A 16,625-nucleotide genomic window follows, 5' to 3' on the forward strand; every position below is an offset into this window, starting at 1 on the left:
ATTTTCCATCCGTCCTGGGTGGGGATCAGATCGGATGGGATTGGATGAGAGCGGACAGGCGGTCCACTCCAGTCCGATTCCCCATAGAGAGCAGCGGGGCTCTGACATCTCCCTCTCCGCACACAGTGCGGAGACGGAGCTGTCATCTGCCGGCTCAGCGGGGATCAGTGGATCGATCCCCGCTGAGCACAGAACGGTCCGCAACGTTTGATTCCAGCCAGAATATCAGCTTTGTGTTCAGCCAAACAGGCCCAGGTTGTGCACTGAATAAGGTATTTTATAATTTTTCATATTTCTGTTAACTTACTATTTCATAATAAAGTAATTATAAAATACTTTCTTTGTGTTTATTTGATTCCTATTCAAGAGAATTACTTTATATATAGTCAATATAGGCACAGAGTTAAATTTTTAAACATTTTCTAATGGTGGTGTGCCTCGTGATTTTTTTTCATGAAACAAGTGTGCCTTTGCGCAAAAAAGGTTGAAAAACACTGGATTAGGGAGATATATACCAAGTCAGACCATCTGGCTCAGCGTTAACACTGACTAGCTGTGACTTTTCAGCTTTCCAAACTGGAGTCCTACCTAGCCTTTCCTGGAGATTTTGTGGACTGATCCTGGGATCCTTTGGATGCCACGCATGTGCTGTGCTGCTTACTGTGGCCCTTCCCTATGGACTGTTTAGAGGGGCACTGGGGAACTTTCGGCCCTCCATATTGCTGAACTATCTCTCCCATCAGTCCCAGCCAGCATGATCAATAGTCAAGGCTTATGAGAGTTGTAGTTCAACAACATTTGGAGAGGCAAAGGTTCCCCGCCCATGTTAATTTCTGAGGGTGCAGTGTTAGAACTCAAGCTTCTGCTGTGGGTAAAGAAATATACTCTGCTAATTCTCAGAACATTTTCCCCTTTAAAATGGGTTGGGAATGGAAAAAAATTCCTTTGGTACTTCGTAACATCAGCCTGGCTCCCAATAGCTATTTTAGGTGCACACCTCTGGCCTGGTGAAATGTGACATTCTCCATCCAAATTGTAATCCTTCATGCATTATTATAACCTTATTATGAAGACTTCTCCCTTTAACTGGGTTTCAAAAGTGAATTGCCATGTTTTATATAGAAGTTTAATGTACTGGTTATAGAAACCTTATGAAAATCTACATTTATACAACGCCTGTGTTATAAGCCAGGCTTTCTGTGAGCATAGTGATAGACCTTGTTCAATATTCCACTTGTGCTATTGCTAGAGGAAACAAACCAGGAAGCTTTGCTTCCTGTTCTGTCTAAACCAGAGTGCAGAGCTTGCTTGTCCCTAACAAGCAACTACCCCTAGCCAACCTTATGCCATGGTTTGTTTTTTTCTTCCTGATAATCACTTGTTAAAGAGCAGATAATCCTTGGTTCTAATGTAACAGAAAGGCAGTTTCCTGGTGTATCCCACTCATGGGAGGAATATGAATGTGGACTGCCACTCATCCATAATAAACCAGGAAATTTAATTTATTGTTACATGTGAACACTGCCAACAGATTTTGAATTGGTATCTCCAGCTTATTTTGCATATGATACTTTTTGATGTATCTAACTGTTGTCATATGCAAAGACTGTCTACCTAAAGTTAGCTATGACATGTCATAAGCTAGTGTCTACATGTTTTTAAAATAAATGAATGTAGAAGTCTTTGGTCACCTAATTTGTTTATTTTTAATTTTTTTCCAATTCCAAACAAAAGCTAAATACAGATTTTTTTAAACAGATAAGCACTAGTTTTACCCAAAGGGAGTAGGCTTATACAGATTTACTTCAGTCAAATTACTCAACCCTTTAAGCAAAGCTTTCTTTGCCAAAGCTATACAGTAGTCTTCCTTATGTTCATTGCACAATCTTAAACAAAATATGTTCTGTCAAAACCAACTTTGACACTCCAAACAATATTTTACAATTAAATCCACAACTGCTTTATTCCTCCCCTCCCCCCAAAAAAGAACCTCGGAGGGTTTTCCATAAGAAATGTTTTGGAAACCAGTATTTCCTACAGTTCACAAGTCAACTGTCATGAAAAAAATAATAATCCTCTGCCAACGTGGTTTCTGCAGCTGCTATCTTAAATTTAGCTGCTTTAGGCTACTTCAGACTCCAGGTCTGTAAAAATGTATTCAACTCAACAGAACACTCTACATTTAGTTACACAGCAAACTGGGGAAAGAGATCCAAAAGTGAGAATGCCAGGAAACTCAAACAAGGCCAAGCAAAATAAAAGAGGCAATTAATGCCTACACCAAATGAGATGCTCTTTTTTCCTTAAAAGATTTCTTTCCCACATTTAGCCATCTACTGTAACAAGCCATAGACCTATTCATGAACCTGATACAATCGTGTTAACAGCAAAGCTTATGGCTTTCACACCATTACATTCATTCCTCACCCTATGAATACTGATATTAGGGGACATGACCAGCACAAATGGGAACACCACCATATATGATCACTTTGTGCTCTCAGATACATTTCTTTCAGTGTATAACAGTCCCTTCGTTTCACATTTTGGTAGGATGCTCATACAATGCAGAAATATGCAGAGCATTCTCTTTCAAAGGTCCATGCAGAAAACATCTAAAAAAAATTTAAAAGTTCTGAGATACAAATGATAAAAGAAAATAATCCAGGATGATCAAGTTCCACGATGGATAGTGTTCTGAACATGTGTCCATTTTCTTCTATTCCGAAAGAATAAATGGTGAGAAAAGTGAAAACTGCACTCCTGCATTCTGTGATCTTCCCCATTTTGCTGGCCAGTACCCTATTCTGGCATGTAAGGACGGAGGTGATCCTCTACGGTACCAACCGCCCAGTGGGTGAGCTGCTCTTGTGGCAGATATAGGCAGATGCTGCATAACTTGAAGATTGTAGCTTTGTTTTTTGGAGTCTGGAAAGAGATACACAAATTATTTCAGGACAGAGTATATTTTATAAACAGCACTGTGTGAAAAAACAAACTTCACATATTGCCTCAACTCATCCTTGCAGAAGCAACAGAAAATGAAACTAATGGTGGCGCAAGATAAAAGCATAACAAAGAATTTATGGTGCTTGCTGAATATGTAAATTGATCACCAGATTTCTAAAATCTGCCTTCTCCAGCAGGGGACATGTACCATCTTTTCTCGCTTAAGTACATATACAAATCCTTATTGTGTTTCAAAAGCGGACGAGCAGAAACAATCTCAATTAATGACAAATGATACTGATGCACACTTGCAAATCCCCACCACCTCAGTTCCTAAATCTAATAGAAATACACCCAATCAGATGGCTTCACTGCACTCAAGGCAGAGCAACTCAATACTTATAAAGTATATCCCACAAACTTACTGTTTGGAACATATTGCACATTATGCCATAGAAAAGGAATGCTGATCATTTAGCATTCTGTCATGACAACTGGTTGTATCTGTACCTCTTGACTGTAGTGAAGCCAAGCAGACAGCTGCTAAATAATAGAAAAGAGGCAAACAAGAGCATAATGAAAAACAAGTATGCACTGGGAGATGGTGGCTACCTGCAAGTGCTGTCGGTCAATGAAGAGAAACACTGACTGGTTAGGGTTGTTGATAACAATTCCAGTCTTGTCCTTTCGGCTCAGTACATGCAGAAACTGTTTTTCATAGTCACCATGATGAAATTCAAACCTGGCCTGTGGGGTGGGGTGGGGAATATGTAACAAAAAAGTTTAAATAAAATATGTTCAAGGAGCACCACTCTAAAGTCAAGGTTCACGTATGCAATGCATCCAAGTGCAGAATAGAAAAATCTCAGGAACAACTTGAAATTATAGCTAATGGAGATATAGTTTAAATTAGACTGATTATTACATCAGTATCTCCCTCTTTTCTAATGGCAGTACATTTGAAGAACCCCATATTTAACTTTATGTAAACAAAAATGACGACTATCGCAGATGCAGTACTCCATACTTACTGGTAAAAGCTTCTGGCAAGTTATCAATCAGGAGACAAAATAAATTAAGTAACTCAAAACATCTGCTTAGGTACATTCAGTGACAATATTCTGCCTTTGTAATCATGCAAACACCTTAATGATTACAAAAATATACCACAATTCACTATAACCACCATAAAGAAAAAGTGGTATTCATTAAAAGTGCTAATGACTTATTTGGGTTTTAGTAGCACTCTGCCTGGGACCTGTATCATACCTGAACAGGCCTAAAGGGCTCATCATCCGATCCCTTCCACCTAGAAAACAGAAGACAGACTATCTTCTCAATATCATTCCGAGGCCAAAGTATGAAGTCCATCTCTTGCGTACAGCCAATCACATCCTGTTAAGGACATGAATAAAATTAATAGTGTCCAAACAATCTAGTGGGAGAACACACACACACACACACACACACACACGTTTGAGAAGCAAATATAATTGTAATTCAAATGGTTTGTATACCTTTCATACATCTATAACAATAGGATTTTATTCTTAAGCACTACAACACAGCCTGCCTATCTGCTAACTTTACATTAACATTTATAATGTGGAAATCGGAACCCAGTCCCAGTAATTTAATTCTTATGGGAACAAACTTTATGGATTTGAAAAACTGCCCAAACTAAAATGATGTCCTCAGGATAGTTTTTTAGATGCCCATCGGCAAATACACCCACTTTTATCACATTTACATTTTTATGTTGTCTTGCTGTCTTCATCAAGAATATTTAAATTCAAAAACACAGCTTATAATAATTGTATTTTTAGCTTAAGAGTTTATTCCCTATTTTGTTGCAGTTCAACAGGTATGAATTGAATCCGGAGTTCCCTTCCCACTCATGGGACACTTCTGCCAGAAATGGGAGGAAGCTTTCTACAATTCTCACTTCCTTGTGCAATTCTTGTTCCCACCCTGCAAAAAAGGTTTGAGGGAAGGGAAACCCTATAGAACAGTGGGGGAAGGGGCTTTGCAAAAGTTGCTTCCCCTTCCACCAGGATAAGCCTCTGCTGTATTGTGAACAGAAGCAACCCCTACTCTCTCAGAATAGAATTTAAGACACTATGTTGAATTTCTGCAAGAGATATAAAGCAATCATTCATGTCAGATGTCTCTGCCAATATTCCATTTCCACAATTCTAAATTTCTCACCATGCCTCTTTCTCACATCTACTTTTACCAAGAGACAAACTTGTTAAAATATTGAGGGCCAGGATAATGAAAACTCTTAGAGAAATAATTTATATTCCACTTAATAACAAAGTTTCTAAGTGATGTATACAACACAAGAGGGATAGAACAAAACAGCAACAAAACTATTATTATTTAGCAGTAGTATTAATATTACACACCTGTCCTAGGGTGGGTTACAATTAAAAATACAACATTAAAATAACTTAAATGACAGTCAAGAGAATAGGGTGGATGGTGTCAAAGGCCCAAGTAAATCAGTGTGTCTTCTAGACAAAGCATACTAAATATTCAAATACAGTGGACCCTCCGGATACGAATTAAATTCGTTCCGGGGGTCTGTACTTAACCTGAAAAGTCCTTAACTGGAGGCGCCACTTCTGCGCACACGCACGGTCCGTTCCGCAAAGCACTTCTGTACATGTGCACGTGGCAAAACCCAGAAGTATACACTTCTGGGTTTGCCGCGTTCGCAACCTGAAAGTTACGTATCCAGAGCGGTACGTAACTCGAGGGTCCACTGTACAGATTTACCACCTGATAGGCAGCATCCAAAAAACCCTTATGCAGCGACACACTGAACTTCAAACCACATACCCACACTTCAACCCCCCCCCCATGCTGCAAAAGTTCCATCAGCAGTTTGGTGCGGAGTCTGTTCAAAGGGGGGGGGTCTCACTAAGACATGTAAGTCATTGGGTACATCTAAAGTAGTCCTTTTAACCCTGCTGATTATATCTAGATCTTTGATATAGAAATACTACTAGCAGCATTAACAGCCTTTTAAAATGTTGATCTCTGAAACAAAATGACAGAACATTAAATATTTTACCCTGCGCATAGACTGATAGCGGGGTGCATGCAGCTGAACCACATCCTTTTGTAGAAGCTCTATGGAACTTTCCAAGGAATAGCTGGAATCCCGCACGCCTTTCAGGATATTTTCTTCATAATTATTGGTCATGACTGGTATCACTTCAGACACTTCAAAGAGCGCTGACTTTTTCCTCTAATGAGGGAAAACAAAGAACATGTTGCATTTCATTCATTTCGAAGCAGTCTGTCATTACAATGCTTTTAAAACTTAAGAAAAATAAACTTACTGCAAACCTAAGAACTGGGTAACACCCTAAACTTATTGCAAACCTAAATTTAGAGATAAATGGATGCTGAAGCACATGCTTAAGCAAAAATGCATTTCACATTAAAATCCAAAGTGCTGAGTCTCTAAAATTCAGTTTTACGTATTCCCCAGATTTGTGTGCAACCATAGCCCATAATGCAGTATTAACTCTCACATGGCACATTTTGAAAGCTGTGCAAGGTTTTGTTAAGATACCCAGCGCATAAGGAATGAACATCATGACTCAAAATTAAACATCAAAGCTACAGCGTAGCCATGATGAAAACACAGTGTAACAGATTTTTACAATGCTCTCCACATTCATTCTCAGATTGCAATTTTGAGAGTGCTAACAGAGGTACGGAGTCACTCAATACAAAAGTCGAACAACCAAAAAGGAAATTACCTTGTCTTTGAATACAAAGGCAATATACATCTTGAAATCAAACTGGTCAGCTAGAGATTCTTTTTTCTTTTTAAGCTGAGCACGAAGTCTGTTCAGAGCTTGTTTCTTCCGGGAGTTTGGGTCCCCCATTTTGTAATACAGATGGTACTAAAGCCTTTTGAAACCTTCACTAAACTATGGGCCCTTTTTCATAAGACTTGAGTACAACAGAAACAAGTCATTTTATTCCTGCTAATACCACTGAATCAATAGAACACAGGCGTAACCCAAAAATGCACCTTAGGCAAATGTTTTACAAGACTGTCTTATTAGAGGGGTCATAAAACAAAGTAACTATTAGTCCAACCATCATTGGACAAAAAGTTTGCGCAGTATTGTCAAAAGCCCAAAGAAATTTGAAGAAAATACACTGATATACACAGTTTAAACCACAGGAATAAGTGGGCAAGAATGGGGAAAAAATCTTATCACAATTTGTGTGTAGAATAAAAAGCAATAACGGGCATGGACCCAATCCATTTGGGCGGGTTTCTTGCCCCACGCTGCCACCCCCCAAAAAAACAAAAAACTGAAATTAAAGACAGTGTTCTATCCCGCCCAGATTCATGACTGCTGATTATTTTCAAGATCTCTGCTATTGCTATGCTGCCTGGCTTTTTCTTTTTTCAAGAATTATTCGACTTGGTAGAAAGCAAAGGAGGGAGTGCAGAACAGGAGTGGATGTCCTGGGAGGTAAGACGTTTCCCTACCAACAACAAAATAATCAACCACAGACAACAGTGTGCTGGTTTGCAGAGGAGCAAGGAGTTTGGAAAACAGCAGAGTCATTTCTAACTTCATCCTGCTCATCATCAGGCACATGGTTGCCCTGAAGCTGCGGCTGTGGGAGAGAAGAGGGATCATGGTGGCCATTGATAAAAAGGTGGAGGAAAGATTTGGGAGATTATCTGGCCTTTTGAATCCCAAGTCGATCTCTCGATCTAGCACTCCCCTAGGAGGGAGAGGCCTCCAACCCACCCCACTAGCCTTCCTTCCCTCAGTCTAAGCCCCGGGCAGGACAAAAAAATCCTCCTCCCCTCTGCCGCTTTAATTGGGGCTGGGCATGGCTGATGCGATTGGCCTCCTTGCGGGGGTTGTTCTCTTCCTTGCTCAAGAGGAAGAGGCGGGCCTGTGCTCAGCGCAGCGGGGGCCACTCAAGTCTACGGCCCGGAATTCACTCTTGCATTCATGGTCAACAACCAACAACTCGGGTTCTTGGGAGGGGGGAAGAAAAAAGGGGGGCGGGGGGAAAAGGGAGAGGAAGGGAATTATCACGCCAAAAACAATTCAATTGGGGAAAAAAATTAGTTTGCAAAGAGGCTTTTGTCGCAGCGAACTTGAATAAATTTGGAAAGGGAAAAAACGCGTTTTCCCGGAAACAAAAAAAATTAAAGGAAAAAAAAGGATTATTAACCCGTCCTTCCCCCTTTTTTATTAGCTGTTTAGTTGTTGTGCTTTTTAAAAACAAAAAAAGCACACACAAGCACACCCTCTTCGTAAAAAATAATTAAGCGGTTTCCCTCCCCCTCTCCTTGGAAGCCCCCGCGGCGGGAGGCTCAGGCGGCAAGAGACACCCAACCGGACCGGAGACTGTGGCGTGGCCTGGCTCGCTACCCGCAGCCGGCGGGCGCGGGTGGAGCAGTGGAGGCGGCGGCGGCGGCGCTGCTAGCAGCACGGGCAGGAGCCATGTCAAGAGAAGGCCACCAAGAAGCCGCCCAGCTCCGCCATCCCCGCTGCGCTGTTCACGGTGACCGGGCCGCCCGCTCTGCCGCTGCTCAGTCCCAGCAGCCTGGTCCCCATAGCCTAAGCTCGGCGCCCCGGAGCCGCCGGGGGGTGGCAAATGGTGGCGGCGGAGGCGGCGGGAGGGAGGAAGGAAGGACGAGAGGAGGAGGAGGAAGAGGCGGCGGCGGAGCGAGGCCGGGCCGGGAAAAGTCCCTGCGCTACAGGCTCCTACGGCGGGAAAGAGGCAAAAGAGCGAGAGAAGCCGCCGCTCCTGTCCCCTCTGAGGCGAAGGATGGCGCAGGCGAGTCTCTCGGTCCGGGCGGCGCGGAAGGCGGCGAAGCAGCAGCGGCAGCAGCCCGAGCGGAGAAGCCCTCAAAATGGCAACCGCCGCGTCTCCTCCTCGCCTGACTCACACACACGGGAAGGCTCCGCCCCGCGACCCGCTGCGCAGGCGCCCTGCGCTGGACTGTACCATCTCCGTCTCGGGAGAGGGGTGGGGAGGAGAGGGGTAAAACGAACGGGGCAAGTGAGGTAGGGTGGGCAGCTGGTACTCAATGCAACCTGCGTGTTGAGTGTTACCCGCTGTCTCCAGTGGGGGCGAAGTGTGTCTATGCCCCGGTCCTTAGCAGACTTCCGACGTGTCCCAGCCATTTGACATAAGTTAAAGTCGCAGTGGGCACGATGGGACTCGTCCCCGAGTAAACAAACGTGCACAGGACTGCGTGGTGTAAAAATCAAGGGGCTTAGGTCCGTCTGGCTCGGCAGAGGGTCGGGCTGATGGCCGCGTGGGGCTGTTAGTCTGTGTCAGTGTCACCCGCAAGCGGGTACTCGAAAATGGAAGTCCGATTCATTCTACTGGAGTAACAAAGAGCGCACACTAGTAATGGGCTCTTAGGAGCAAACTCGCCGCACACGCAAGATCAAAATTAAAAGGCGTTTAGAGTAACTTTTACGTTCTTCCGATTGCTGACTACTTGTTTATTTTAATATGGAGTCGGAAATATTCGTGTACCCTCCCTTACAGTTTTGCTTTGGGAGGCTTTGAAATCATGTGTCTGTTGCAGTATGTCTATGCCGCACAGCTTGCTCACCAGGAGTGCGTTTCTTCCCATTGTATGCCTCTTAAATTGTGATGATGAAATGCAGAGCAAGATCCCGCTCTTCAGCCCTGTCAGACTCCGGTCCTACACCCATTAGCATGGTGGCTGGGCTTCCGAATTAACAAAAAGCCCCATCGGAGATTACAAAACGGGCGCCTGCCCTAACGGAAGGCTACGTTCCAAAGAAGTCCCACTGAATTCGCTGGGTCTTACTCTTACGTAAGTGGATTTGGGACTGCATCTTAAACGATGCTATGCAACTGAAAAGGTTTCCGACCGTTCGTTGCCCCCAACCTGTACTGTAGCACGAATGCTACCCCTTGTTTTTCGCCTCCCCTTTTCCTGACAATAATAACAAAGAGTCCTGCGGCACTTTAAAGCCTGAACAATTTATTTCTGCCGTTATGATGGGACCGCAGCCCATTCCCTTGTTCTTCCTCTAGAAGCTGCACGGCGACACACAGCAGCACCTGTTGGATGCCTGCAGCGCAGCTGTTTAGATACACAAAGGGTGTCTGATCAGTGGACTTAGACGGCAGCGCGCTTTCTCCCTCGACGGTCATCATGCAGGCGGCGGCATGTCAAGTTGAGCCACTTCTTCAGCAAATGAAAAGCAGCTGCTAATAGTCCAGAGGCCACCAAAAGCTAGAGTACTTGACCCCCCCCCACCTGCGCCCCATCCCCTCCCTCTCCCCATCCAAGAGAACTGCTACGTTTTCCATGACGCACAACGCGCATCTAGTCTCCAGGGGCTGCTCCGCCGTCACCAGCTCCGCGGTCTCGGTCTGTCCCCACATAAAGAACCCACCATCGCAGAACCTGTTTTAAAGCGCGCTCGCGCTCCGCTATTGATTCGAGTGAGGTGGGGCGCGCATCCGCACCTTTTAAAAAAACTTAATGCGAGAACTAGTTTCTGCCCAGAGACAGGCTCCAAGTTCCTTCGCCCCGCCTTCTCCCTCTAGTGAAGGGAACGGCTCCCCCCGCCCGTCTCAGACGTCACCGCGCCACCTCCCGGGGGCGAAGCACGCGGGTAAAGCGTGTCATGTTTGTATGATGATCACAACAACAGAGGACACGGGGCTTGCGCTTGGTTGTGTAACAGCGCTAGGGGGCTTCCAGACGGGGCCCGCTGTGTCGCCAGCGGGGTGTTTTTAACTCACCCGATTTTCCACGGAAAGGGTAAATCCCGGTTGGAGGCACCTGGCGTTTTAATGCTGACGACAGTGTGTGGACGCAGCAAAATAAGTACTTGCACGCGTGGCGGCACCGATCCCGCATCGAAAGCCCACGCACGCAGAGGCACCTTCCGGGACATGGGCGTAGGCGGGGGGGGGGGGAGCAACTCCCATCCCCAAATCAAAATAAATAATAATAATTAACTAACTGACCAGTCGCCTGACATATAGCTCAGTTCTGCCCCCCGCCGCCGCAATAAATCCTGGCTACGCCCGTGATCCAGGAAACCTGTTTATTGAGCACTTTTCCACTACTAACACGTTTGCACGAAGTTTGATGGGAGGTTGCATATGAAATTCACTTTTGTTTTTAATATTCTCTCATAATTTTGCACGCATTTCCCCATCACTTTCTGATTTTCCTCCCAAAGTGGGTTTGTTGCACAATTTTAATTTGCCAATATGCAACTGAACCCGGTAGCAACAGTTTTGAAGTGGCCTTAGGCAGTGTAGCATAGGAAACTGCTTTCTACTGAGTTGGGCCATTGGGCCATATTGTTCAATATTGTCTGCGCTGACTGGGAGCTGCTTTCCAGGGTTTCAGGCAGGAATCTCTCCCAGCCGTACCTGAAGATGCCAGAGATTGAATTTCGGTTCTTTTGCCACTAGCGACAGCACTTTCCCCAACACATCCCCTTTGATCCCAAATAATTATGTGATTCAAGCATCCCCAAACTTGGCCCTCTAGCTGTTTTGGGACTACAACTCCCATCATCCCTAGCTAACAGGACCAGTGGTCAGGGATGATGGGAATTGTAGTCCCAAAACAGGGCCGAGTTTGGGGATGGCTGCTTTAGCATCTTCATCCTTGACATCCATGAAGGCTTATGCCATAAAATCTGTTAACAATCTACAGTATTCTAAATGTTCTTTAAAGAGTGTGAATAATAAAACTACTGTATTTTTCGCTCTATAAAACGAACCAGGAGGAAAACAAGAAAAAAAAATTCTGAATCTCAGAAGCCAGAACAGCAAGAGGGATCGCTGCACACACATTTCCCCTTACTTTTTAGAAGGGAAAAAGTGAGTCTTATAGAGCAAAAAATACGGGTAAATAAATAAATAAATAGATGGGTAAATAAAGCCCATCTATAATAGACAATACGTTGAAACAAAACTCCAACATAATTATCATTGCAACATAAATGAAATCAGAAAAATATTTAAAACAAATATAGGGAACTAATATTATCTAATGCATACTCAGCCCAGGAGGGGATAAAAGCAGCTAGAAAATGTAAAATGACAGGAATACAACATACATACAACCTCAGTGTCTCTGGACATACTGCCACAACCCACCAATCAGGGTCTATGCTGGTGACAATGCCCACATGACACAAAGACACAGAGGGAGCCAATGAATTCATGATAAGGAGCTCTTCCAGAGTATTTGGACAGTTGCACCATAATATCCCTCATGACAGAGGTATGTGGCATTCTGCCAGCATAGTGGGGCTTTAACCAATTCCTGTACAGTGGTACCTCAGGTTAAGAACTTAACTTGTTCTGGAGGTCCGTTCGTAACCCGAAACTGTTCTTAATCTGAGGTACCACTTTAGCTAATGGGGTCTCCCACTGCTGCCGCGCCACCGCTGTGCAATTTCTGTTCTCACCCTGAAGCAAAGTTCTTAACCCGAGGTACTATTTCAAGTCTGTAACTTGAAGCATCTGTAACCTGAAGTGTCTGTAACCCGAGGTACCACTGTAGCGCCTTAGCCGATGGTTCTGTGCCTTTAATGTTCATGTTATACTGTATTGCCATCTAGTGGAAATTTAAAGGTTGCCAGTAGCTTGTGTGTCTGTTAAATACTGTACAACCTATTCAAGTTTGGGGACAAACTAAACATTTCCCCTTTACATTGCCTCTTGATTTGAGAGCCATGAACCAGAGTGCATAAACAGAGACGGAACATTTGTATTTCTGTTTTAAGCCTATAAACTGCCGCATCCCAAAAGTTCAGGCTAGACATCGACTAATAAAAACAAACAATTGAAATATATTTGAAATCAAATTCCTCATAATGGACCGTGTGTTTTCTAGTAAGTCAAATATTGTTGGTGTCTTTTCTTATCATTTCTTCACCCTGTTCTTGGAGTTAATCTCCTGGTGGTATTCCATGGACAGACCGACATGCTATGTCATATATGCTTTTTAAAATGTGACTTTTGTTCTGATCATGCTCTGAATCTCAACTTGGACCCTCTACCAGTTTCCTGCTGAAATCCCTTTATTGCAAACAGCACCTTTGGAAACAAATAGCTATGGAAGGGGCAATTTTCAGGAGGTCCACCCAATTTCAAGCGGTTCCACCAGCCCTCTCACTCAGCATTGTTCAAAAGTATCCCCAGGCCCTCTAGATTGAGCAACTGTTGCACAGGGCAGGGTAGGGGAGACAAGAAACATTATTTCATTGAACTTCCTTCTGCTCCAAACCATTATACGACTGCAGTCACAGAAGCACATTTATTTGTAAGCGTTCCTTATTTGTTTTAATGGGACATCTCTTCCAAGTAAAGTGATTAAGGTGCTCACATGAAGAAGAAGAAGAAGAAGAAGAAGAAGAAGAAGAAGAAGAAGAAGAAGAGGAGGAGGAGGAGTTTGGATTTGATATGCCGCCTTTCACTCCCCTTCGGGAGTCTCAAAGCGGCTAACATTCTCCTTTCCCTTCCTCCCTCACAACAAACACTCTGTGAGGTGAGTGGGGCTGAGAGACTTCAGAGAAGTGTGACTGGCCCAAGGTCACCCAGCAGCTGCATGTGGAGGAGCGGAGACGCAAACCCGGTTCACCAGATTACGAGTCTATCGCTCTTAAACACTACACCACACTGGCTTTTAAACTAGCGTTTAAAACTAATTGATTTAGGCCACAAATATCAGAAACCTCCATACCTAAAAATATCAGAAACCTCCATACCTAAAAACCTTATTGCATTGTAAGATCTGCAGAGGGGCTGTATGATGGTAGTTCTGTCACCCTCAGAAATGTGGAGAACAGCAGCATAAGATGTTGGAAGTGCAACAGCAGAGATCATTCAGTGTGTAACTTAAGGGTTAATTCTATTCATCGTGTTCGTCAACTACCCAAGAGGGTAAGGTGGCATTATCTTTACAGAAGTAAAGATGCTCAGTAAAGTATCACTTGCTTTGATAGGCTGTCTAGCCGTGAGGGAGTTTTCTTCTGGATATCTAGACAAATGTCTCCCTGCTCTCAAGAAGGCCTGTCAAAAAGAAAGCTTAAATTGTATACCATTTTGCTCAGTGTGTTCAATAAACATTTACCAGGATTTTCTTCTTGGTCTCTGCATGTTTCAAGTGCCACAGGAGAGGGCTTTCTCTGTGGCAGCCTCTAAACTGGAATTTCCCACAGAGGTGTGTCTAGTATCTTCATTGTACAACTTTTGTTGCATGCTGAAGACACACCAATTCATCCTGGCCTTTGACAATTAAGGTATATTTTGTGGGACTTGCCTCTTTTGCTGAATGTGTGCTGTTTTGTTCCCTTTGGAACAGCTTCGCTACTGTAGTTTTTTTTATCATTACAATGGTTTTGTTTTTATAACTGTATATTATTATATACTTGTAACCTGTCCTGGGACATAGTGAAGGCTGGGTAAGAAATCTTACAAAGGGTTGGAGTACTAAGATGCTGAGGGCTAAATGCGCACCATGCTCTGCTTGTGATGGCATGCTGTCCTGTGGCAAGTGGGCACTTTGCCCTGCAACCTAAAGCTGACAACTTTCCATATTATCACACTCAGCTACAGGTTTTGGAGTCGGGGCAAGTTGCCCCCCTCAGCACTCAGTGGACCTGGTTTCCCTGATTTGGTTTCAGAGGGGCTACATGCCTGCCCACCCATGGTGGTAGCAATGGCAATGCTGAACAGAACTCCGGGCTGTATTTTTATTTACAGCTACATCAGAGTTGGCATTATGTTGACAGTTACCACCAAGTTCAGGCATGCAACCTGGAGAGCCACTCAGTGAGGCTGCTGTGTCCCTCCAATTTTTGCTGCAGACAGTTTGCCTGGCAGCAGCACTGATCTGGGCTATATGCCCAGATTCACCAGCAGCACTGCCTTATTAATGCTAGATCTGCCCCTGACATACCCACATTGGGGGCAGGACCACCACAATTAGGAAGACAGCAACAGCGCTAGGGTGTTCAGGTGTGCTGCCCAAAGCGCCATTCAGGCTTGCTGCCATACCACTCCTAGTCTTCGCTGGCTGCTCCTGCAGCAACAGCAGTTACACTTGAGCCTCAGCAGTTGGCTGCGTGCTGGTGCCAGGCCTGCATATCACCAAAAAACAACACTTATTGCCAGAAACCCCACGGTCAATGGCATATAGTCCATTGCAGTCATGGTACTACTTGAACCAGGGCTTTTTTCAGCCGGAACTTGCTGGAACTCAGTACTAGCACCTCTCAGGTGAGCACCATTGCCATTCTAAAAGAATGATGGAGATGTTCGTTGTGAGTTCCGGCACCTCTTTTTCTAGAAAAATAGCACTGACTTGTCTCCTAGGATCAAGCAATACTCTGCCCACTGGATAACATCAATTTTCAAACGATAAAGCCTGGTTGGAAATAGTTTATTTCAACAGAACATCCTATATTCAATTCTGAAACTTTGTCCTAGATATTGGCTATAATCCCAGGATGGGGGAACACTGTATGGTTATGGAAGTGTCACTACTATCTATTACTCTAATCAAGTGATTCTGTTCTTATGTTCTGGTAAAAAAAGAGAGAGAAGAGGGCATTTTGTTTTCCATAACTCTGCATTTTTTTTAATGTTGCCTTCTCATGCAAAACAAATTGGCTGACCTCAGTGGGAAACCTCACTGTTTGTTCAAGAGCCTATTGAAGTGCAAACGGTCATAACATCAGAAGTATTAATTTGTTTTGAAACAGATAAACTGAACCCATTCTGATATGCAGCAGTAGAGAAAAGAAATATTGAGATTGGCAAAATGTTTAAATGAATGCAATGTCACAACATGTTTTTATATGTGCCAGACCTTTGTGCTCAGCAGGCTGAAATAAAGTGATGTAACCTGAAACCTTTCTTTTGGATATCTAGGATTAATTATATATGGCAGTTCCCACAAATGAGCCTCTCGTCTAAAATGATTGAAGGGAAATTCTTTCAGTTCTGTAATGAGGGATTCTTTACAAATCCCTCCAAGCTGAGGAAATTAAGAACACTGATTGAATCATAATGGTGCACAATAGGAAACCTTTTCATCAGGTAAAGAAGGAGTGGTTCCATTATTAGGAACACCTGGCCAGCACACATCCACAGCCAGAGGCAAAGTAAAGGGAAAATAAACAGAAATTCCAGGCTTCTAACATTAAAGTTATCATATTGCTTATTTCCAATCTACAAATTTTAACTAAGTGATTGTGGAACTCACACAAGCAATACATCTGTGGTTTCCAAATATTTGTGAAAAGATCTCAGCTGACCTATTTATTGTTTGTCCTGTCCTGATTTGTTTGCAGGGAGGTTTCAGTCACATCGAAACAAGTGTAACCCCACACTTTCCAGTGCATTTCCCAGACACTTTCCTTACTGCTCTTTTTAACCCAAATTATCTACAATTTTTGTTTAACCCACAAGAAAGAAGGGCTTTTTCACTGGCTAGGTTCAATTCTAATCCTTCTAACCTCCTTTGGGGTAGGTTTGCGGGTGTGGCAAAAGGAGATAGGATCTGCCCATGTGATGCCCACCTGGTGTAAACTCTAGCTCACATGGCCCTTATATGTAAAATGTATGATGATCTCCGCCAACAATTTTTA

General features: G+C 43.7%; 1 protein-coding gene and 1 long non-coding RNA gene across 2 annotated transcripts in view; one reads left to right on the forward strand and one right to left on the reverse strand.

Annotated features, from left to right (window-relative positions):
• The window catches only part of LOC308593963, a 223,796-nt gene extending 222,114 nt beyond the window's left edge, over window positions 1-1,682 (forward strand). The window contains exon 3 of the long non-coding RNA XR_014011156.1: window positions 508-1,682. This is a non-coding gene — a long non-coding RNA (uncharacterized lncRNA). The remainder of the gene's footprint in view (window positions 1-507) is intronic.
• LOC308593872 (uncharacterized protein C6orf62 homolog) lies at window positions 1,683-8,884 on the reverse strand. The gene is made up of 5 exons (XM_081206649.1): window positions 6,726-8,884; window positions 6,029-6,205; window positions 4,219-4,344; window positions 3,562-3,696; window positions 1,683-2,928 (listed from the first exon to the last, which is right to left on the reverse strand). Exons 1-5 carry the CDS (start codon window positions 6,852-6,854, stop codon window positions 2,803-2,805), a joined length of 693 nt encoding a protein of 230 aa, XP_081062775.1. The 5' UTR covers window positions 6,855-8,884; the 3' UTR covers window positions 1,683-2,802.
• Between the last annotated feature and the right edge of the window lie 7,741 nt (window positions 8,885-16,625).

This window comes from Podarcis bocagei (genome assembly GCF_964188305.1).
Source record: "Podarcis bocagei genome assembly, chromosome: 8".
NCBI classification, from domain to species: domain Eukaryota; kingdom Metazoa; phylum Chordata; class Lepidosauria; order Squamata; family Lacertidae; genus Podarcis; species Podarcis bocagei.

Bases quoted from the DNA above. Each gene is read 5' to 3' on its own strand.
- LOC308593872 (XM_081206649.1), bottom strand. From the start codon at position 6,854: ATGGGGGACCCAAACTCCCGGAAGAAACAAGCTCTGAACAGACTTCGT. The intron at 6,206-6,725 runs GTAATTTCCTTT...TTCCCTCATTAG, and splicing joins CCTTTGTATTCAAAGACAAG to AGGAAAAAGTCAGCGCTCTT. The intron at 3,697-4,218 runs GTATGATACAGG...CCCACCCCACAG, and splicing joins AGCCCTTTAGGCCTGTTCAG to GCCAGGTTTGAATTTCATCA.